Consider the following 7,639-nt stretch of genomic DNA (forward strand, 5'->3'; position numbering starts at 1 on the left):
TTAGTTATTTATTTATTTTTTCTGAAGATAAAATTATATTTTTCTTGTTGCCTCTCTTAAGGTCTTCCACAAGCCCATGTCTGAATCAGGTCGTCTTACTGAGGCTGAAATGAGCATGATATTTGTCAACTGGAAGGAGCTTATCCAGTGCAACTCCAAAATGCTCAAGTATGTGAGGTTAACTTGGAAATATTTTTGTCTTTTAGCAGTGTGCAGTATATCATGCATGATGTGTGTATTGTCAGGGCTCTGAAGACCAGGAAAAAGACTGGGGGAGAGAACATGCCTGTTCACATGATCGGGGACATTCTAGCCTCTGAGCTGTCACACATGCAGGCCTACATCCGCTTCTGCAGCTGCCAGCTGAACGGTGCCACACTGCTGCAACAGAGAACCGATCAGGAGCCAGACTTCAAAACCTTCCTTAAGGTAGCCTCACAAACATCACTTAAACAGGACATTAATGTCCTGAAAAACGTATTAAAAAAAAATTTATAAGAATTTTTTTTTTACCAAACCAAAATTATGCAAAGCCATATTTGACACACACACACACACACACAGATTTGTTTTTGTGAATTATGGGGACATGTACAAACTGTGTGTGCTGTTGCCCTACACTAACCCTACCCCTCACAGGAAACTTTTTTACTTTCTCAAAAAAACTCACTCTGTATGATTTATAAGCGTTTTGAAAAATGGGGATATGGGGTAATGTCCTCATAAGTCACCTTCTCCTTGTAATACCTATGTCATACCCATGTCATTATACAAATTTGTGTCCTCATATATCCCAAGTACTGTAATAATATAGTATAATGTAAAATAGTGTGATAAAATAATGTTATACTTATAGATAATTAATCAAATACTTTTATGACTTAATTTAGGTTTTCCATCATCAGTGTGAGTTTTTGGTTCAATTTTTTTCTTGGTAGCAATGTTAATATCAACTTCTTTTTTTTTTTCTTTAGAAAATTGCCACAGACTACCGTTGTAAAGGAATGCCTTTGTCCAGCTTTTTACTCAAACCTATGCAAAGGATCACTCGCTACCCTCTCCATATTAAAAATGTGAGTAAATAAACTTATTTTATGTTTTATTTTTATATATCTTTTATATTAGATATTGATAGTTAATCGATATGTGTGTATTTGTGTGTCCAGATCCTGGAAAGTACTCCAGAGAGTCACGTGGACTATGTTCAGCTGCTAGAGGCTTTGGAGAAGGCAGAGCTGCTGTGCTTTCAGGTGAACGAAGGTGTCAGGGAGAAGGAGAACTCTGAGAGGCTGGAGTGGATCCAATCTCATGTGCAGTGTGAAGGCATCACAGAGGTAAGAAAGCACCATCCATATACAATAAATATACCATCTTTATTCTGATAAAAGAAATAATTGATGCTCAAAACATGCATTACAAGATCAGTCATAAGCTATCGTCTGGATGTACATTACCATTCAAAAGTCTGTAAGATTTTTTGATGCTTTTGAAAAAGTCTCTTATGCTCACCAATGCTGCATTTATTTAATTCAAAATTAAGTAAAACGAGTTATACTGTGAAATATTATTACAATTTAAAATAATTATTTTCTGTTTAATATATTTTAAATTTTAATTTATTCCTGTGATGGCAAAGCTGAATTTTCAGCAGCCATTTCTCCAGTCTTCAGTGTCACATGATCCTTCAGAAATCAATCTGATATGCTGATTTGCTGCTCAAGAAACATTTATTTTTATTGACAATGTTGAAAACAATGGGGCGCTTAACATTTGTGTGGAAACAATGATGTTTATTCATGATTCTTTGAATAGAAAATTCAAAAGAACAGCATTTATTTGAAAAATCTTTTGTAACATTGTAAACTCCCTTTTGATCAGTTTAATGCATCCTTGTTCAATAAGTGTTAATTTCTTTAAAAAAAAATCTCACCTTACTGACTGAACTTTTGAATGGTACTGTAAAATGTGAGGGATGATTGGCTGAAAGACTTTGGCTTAAACTGTCAAATAACGCTGTATAATAGATTTCTTACTCTTCTATTGTGTTACTTGTCTAGAATCTGACTTTCAACTCTCTGACCAACTGCTTGGGTCCTCGTAAATTGCTGCACAGTGGGAAGGTGTTTAAGACCAAGAGCAATAAGGAGTTATATGCCTTTCTGTTCAATGACTTTCTGCTGTTCACTCAAGCTGTCAGGCAGTTCACTTCCTCAGGAACGGACAAGCTCTTTAGCCCCAAGTCTAACACCCAGTACAAGATGTATAAGCAGGTAGGGTTCCACTCCTCTTCGTAGAACAGTGTTCTTTTTTTGGTTAAAACTGAGCAAAAAAAAAACAATGGGATATTGTGTAATGTGTATGTTTGTGTTCCCAGCCTGTGTTCCTCAATGAAGTTCTGGTGAAGCTTCCGTCAGATCCGTCCAGCGATGAGCCCGTCTTCCACATTTCCCACATAGATCGTGTGTACACACTGAAGACTGAGAACATTAACGAGAGGTCAGTTTCAGCGATCGCTCCCTTTATCCGTCTTATCAGCAAGCCACTATTTACTGGACTCATGGGACATTTTATGAACCGTTAAAGGAATGTTGTTATCGCCACACTGTATGGGAAGAGAAAAAACAACTGCTTTTCATGCTGCTGAAATGCCAGTGCAAGTGAAATTGACAGAATTTTAATGCAGATTAATCTAATAAATTAAATATATTTGCCTTTGCCTTTTATTTGCATGTTTTAGGGAAAACAGTTCAGGAAGGTTTTTTTTTTTCTTTTTCTTAAATTGTGACCATTGAAAATGTTTAATCTCTCTGATAACTTGTTAGACCTGCATGGGTTCAGAAGATCAAAGCAGCATCAGAAGCATTCATTGAGACGGAGAAGAAGAAACGGGAAAAGGCCTATCAATGTAAGTTTTTACTTATTTATTTATTTATATGGACCACTGAATATGAGTGCAGTAAATTGATCAAAAGTGACATTAAAGAATGAAATGCCTTTGTTTAAATAAATGCTTTTGTTTTGAACTTTCATCAAGGAATCCTGAAAAAATGTGTCACAGAATTTTCACAGAAATATTAAGAAGCACATTTGTTTTGTACATTGATAATCATAAGAAATGTTTCTTGAGCACTAAACTAAAGTGATTTCTGAAGGATCATGTGACACTGAAGACTGGAGTAAAGGCTGCTGAAAATTCAGCTTTGCCATCACAGGAATAAATTACATTTTGAAACATATTAAAATAGAAAGCAGTTCTTTTAAATTATAATAATAATTCACAATATTACAGTTTTACTGCATTTTTGATCAAATAAATGCAGCCTTGATTAGAATAAGAGACTTCTTTCGAAAACATTACAAATTCTTACTGACCTCAAACTTTTGATTGGCGCTGTATGTCATGGTCTTTAAATAAATGTAAATAATTATTACAATACTTTTTTACAGCTCGATCAATGAAAGCAAGTGGAATTGGTCGCCTGCTTGTTACCATCTTGGAGGCAACAGAGCTAAAATCCTCCAAACCAAATGGTGAGTGATTTTATTAAACAAATAATAATGGTGAATATAAATAAACTATCTTTCAAGAACATTAGTTAATACTTGTGCAATGTTTTTTAGGAAAGAGTAATCCATACTGTGAAGTGACCATGGGTTCTCAGTGCTACACTTCCCGAACCATCAATGACACTGTCAACCCCAAGTGGAGCTTCAATTGTCAGTTCCACATTAAAGACCTGTATCAAGATGTCCTCTGTATTACGATTTTTGAGCGGGAGCAATTTTCACCAGATGGTGAGTATGAAAACTAGCGAGTATACTATTTCTAAATTATATAATTTAATTCATCTTAAACTCTTTACATTTTAGTATTTATAATTACACATTCCCATTTGTCTTTCTCCCTTTATAGACTTTTTAGGTCGCACTGAGGTTCCTGTAGCCACTATTAAGAAAGAGCTTGAGAATAAAGGTCCATCCACTAGGAGACTGCTGCTTCATGAAGTTCCCACTGGAGAGGTTTGGGTTCGGCTCGACCTGCAGCTGTTTGACCACAAAGCCCCCAAATGAAGAGGAGAGAGGATGTCCCTTCAAAACTGCACATCAAGCACAGCTTCTCACCACTAGCTTCTCAAGATTTTCAAGACTGACCTTTGCCTTAAAATGTTCTCAACTACTGTGGAGCGTAGTAATGAATGTGTGACCATAAGGAAGACGAGTTAACGTTCACACCTTTGCCAAGTTTTGATTTTTGACTAAGTGACATAGGAATGAAAAGGGAGAATTTGGGATTTTTTTTTTTAATTGCCTAAATAATTTACCACTGGATGTAGAGATATCTCAGGACCTATATTTTGCTTCAAATATACTGTCTTTATTGCTTTACTGAAAGCTAGATTTGTTATAATCATAACTTGCCTAGATCTAAAGTTGATGAGAACTTTTTTTGAATTTGAATATTCTCATCAGCAACCCTAAACCTTGTGGTGTTGTTTTTTAATTAATTATCCGTCTGCCTTACCTGCTAGTTCATCCATTTAACTTCACCATGATAGAATTAATTTGCACCAGCCAGTTGATCCTCTATAAAATCGTATAACAGCTTATTAGCCTGTGTAACATGGAAGGAACTTTTCTGCAGAGCTTACTAGTTTTTATGTAGGAAGGTACGAATGAGGTGATTAACCAGGGATGATTGGTTAAAGGTCTAATCTCTGTTGATTTTGTGTGCTTGACTGAGTTTTATTTATGTTAATTTATGCGTATTGGACTATCTGCACATTTTACGCTGCCTACTATATCTGGATTGCCATAAAGCATTCAGATAATAAGGTCTTAATATTGTATATTTTTGCAGAGTTGTAGTATGAACGTTTACTCGAGAGACTGAGTTGCTGAGTTTGTCTCTTAGGTTTTATTTCTTTTAGTTTTAAATTTAAATGTAATAAAGTTGGAGTATTTTGAAAATGTTTTTTTCTTAAACACTTTTTTCGTTTTCTTTCTTTATCTCTCGTCAGTTTTCGTTCTTCATTTTAGCCAAGTATTAGTTTTGAAAAAAGGTCTAATATTATATTGTCAGAAAGACCTCGAAGCACAAATATGCAACAGAATCAGGTTTCAGATGCAAATAAAAGCAAAATTCTATAAAAGTATACTGGGTGATTGTCTTCACTACAAAAGAAAACACTTTATTAACTTTAAAGGGGTCCTATTATGCTTTTTCACTTTTTGAATTTTAGTCAGTGTGTAGTTTGTATGTTTGGGCATAAAAAAGATCTTCAAACTTACAAATCTCAAAGTCCACTCCAAAGGGAGATATTTAGTTTTTTAAAAATCCCTTTTCAAGAACTACAATGAACGGCTCGTTTGGACTACAGCGTTTGTTTTCCGGGTTATGTGATATCACAAAGCGGCCCATTAGAATATCATTAAAATAATTCCTGCCTATGGAATTTCGACTGGTTGGGGGGTGGGGAGGGGCGAGGTCGTGGTTAGAACACTTGGTTGAGTGCATCAGACAAGCGACGACGACGAAGTGCTGCTGCTGTAGCCTCAAGTTTTGAGAAGGGTATAACTGCAGCCTGGAGCTCTCCAAATGGGGGTGGGAGCTCCAAAATAGGGCGTGGCTTCCTCCCATTGACAGACAGGCACATGACACGCATGCGCATTGTGCAATTTTTTCCCCCAATCCACTTTCCGCCCCACAGCTGATTCTAAAGTTTTTATTGGTTGTGTCAATTAAAGTGTTGATTTCCTACACTATGCTACAAAAAATGTTAACCCCTAAACCTACCCCACACCTGACCCTAACCTTAACCAGTGAAACTGACTGCACGGCGGGATTGCCGCTGAAGAGCGTGGTAAAGAAAGTTGCAATTCAGGAGATAAAAAGTTAATACTATTATGTGATATGAGACCGTTCCATAACTCCCCAACCGGACCTCACCGAACAATGGGACCTTTTTTTAGTTACACCCAACGTCACTACCTCCTTCTACTCTGCAAATTTCGTGCCCCAGGATTCCCGTTTATATCATTAAGCAGAGGTTCAAACTCCAGTCCAAACACCACTGGCCACGAGCTTTGGGCTCTGCTCTCACGGAGAATATTTACTTGTATAGCATATTTTATTTTAGATCAACTAGAAACAATGTTAAATTTATAAAGTTTTATTTTTAACTATAAGTCAATAACAATTGGCTGGAGCCAGAGCCAATGGTGAAAGTCTTTGCACGAAGAGACCCCGCCCTATTTTGGAGGTTCTGCCCACTTTTCTGGGTCTGCAGTAATAAAGGTTATTACACATGCACCTGAATAATTATGTATGTAAATATGTATGTTACAATACAAAACGTTTTTATAATAAATTGCTGACAGTACAATACTGGACAATGATGTAATCTGCAGAATTTACACTTCAATTATGAGACTACAGTGTTTCCCATGCATTGAGTGCGGGTGTTTTTATATCACTGTATATCTGAAGGAAACCAACTGTCTTCAGAAAATTGGATGTCATTTTCATTTAATCTTGCATGTAATGTCTGATAAAGCAGTGTATTTTGAGCGGAGCTCTGCTTTGTGTACAGCCGTTACTGGGGAACCCTTGATCTCTACCACTCCAACAGCTGGCAGAGAATGAGTTTGCATATACAGTATATGCGCCTGGGAAACACTGGACTATGGTATAAATAAATTCAGCTGTATAACAGTTTCACTGCAATTCATGTTATAATGTTAGAATTAAATAACAATAAAAATAATACATATGCACTTATCTGTACATAGTAAATGCAGTTATTTTTAAGCGGTTGTTGACATCCTACTGTATAACAGTTTCACTGCAATTCATGTTATAATGTTAGAATTAAATAACAATAAAAATAATACATATGCACTTATCTGTACATAGTAAATGCAGTTATTTATAAGCGGTTGTTGACATCCTATCTAAAACGTGATTTAGACAAACAAAAAAAAGCAATAACGTTACCACTCTAATATGTCTTGCAATATCCGTGTGTGCAAAGGTTCTGCGCGATCCTCTTGTTCAATATTCTCGGGGTCTGAATCCGGCTCAAATTGTTATGGCAATATTGACGCCATCCTTAAAGGGGTCAGATGATGCGATTTCAATTTTTCCTTTCTCTTTGGAGTGTTACAAGCTCTTGGTGCATAAAGAAGATCTGTAAAGTTGCAAAGACTAAAGTCTCAAATCCAAAGAGATATTCTTTATAAAAGTTGAGTCAACCACGCCTACCTAAAACAGCTCGTTCTAACACGCCCCCACATATCTACATCACGATGTGGGAAGATTTGCATAACGCCGCCCAAATGTTCACGCAAAGAAAGAAGGCGTAACTTTTATTCTCGCAGTAGTATTGTTGCTGCCGCCATGTCATGAAGGCACTGTGTGTTTCGTTGTGAAAGCGAAACTACTTTGTTTGGCCTTCCAAAAGCCTGATGGCCTGATATTGGTAAGGACTGCACTGTATGTGATCGTTGCCACATACTCAGAGCATGTATCCAAGTGTCTGTGTGGAAGCAGTTGAGAAACTAGGTTGGCTAAAATTTTTTCAAACATTTTTTCAAAATAAACTTCTCTGCTCTAGTTAAACAATTTTTTTGATAATGTTTG

General features: G+C 36.4%; 1 protein-coding gene across 4 annotated transcripts in view; it reads left to right on the forward strand.

Moving 5' to 3' along the window:
• The window catches only part of LOC107594821 (intersectin-2-like), a 28,043-nt gene extending 23,073 nt beyond the window's left edge, over positions 1–4,970 (forward strand). For all 4 annotated transcript variants that reach the window (XM_016285029.1, XM_016285030.1, XM_016285031.1 and 1 more), the window contains 10 exons: positions 62–168; positions 246–429; positions 975–1,073; positions 1,167–1,334; positions 2,058–2,270; positions 2,375–2,496; positions 2,823–2,905; positions 3,448–3,531; positions 3,622–3,795; positions 3,914–4,970. In XM_016285029.1, the coding sequence (XP_016140515.1) occupies positions 62–168; positions 246–429; positions 975–1,073; positions 1,167–1,334; positions 2,058–2,270; positions 2,375–2,496; positions 2,823–2,905; positions 3,448–3,531; positions 3,622–3,795; positions 3,914–4,071 (1,392 nt within the window). In that variant the 3' untranslated portion in view covers positions 4,072–4,970. The remainder of the gene's footprint in view (positions 1–61; positions 169–245; positions 430–974; positions 1,074–1,166; positions 1,335–2,057; positions 2,271–2,374; positions 2,497–2,822; positions 2,906–3,447; positions 3,532–3,621; positions 3,796–3,913) is intronic.
• The last annotated feature ends 2,669 nt before the right edge of the window (positions 4,971–7,639 follow it).

The sequence above is a fragment of the Sinocyclocheilus grahami genome, unplaced genomic scaffold (assembly GCF_001515645.1).
Source record: "Sinocyclocheilus grahami isolate Dianchi unplaced genomic scaffold, SAMN03320097.WGS_v1.1 scaffold191.1, whole genome shotgun sequence".
In the NCBI taxonomy this organism is placed as follows: Eukaryota; Metazoa; Chordata; class Actinopteri; order Cypriniformes; family Cyprinidae; genus Sinocyclocheilus; species Sinocyclocheilus grahami.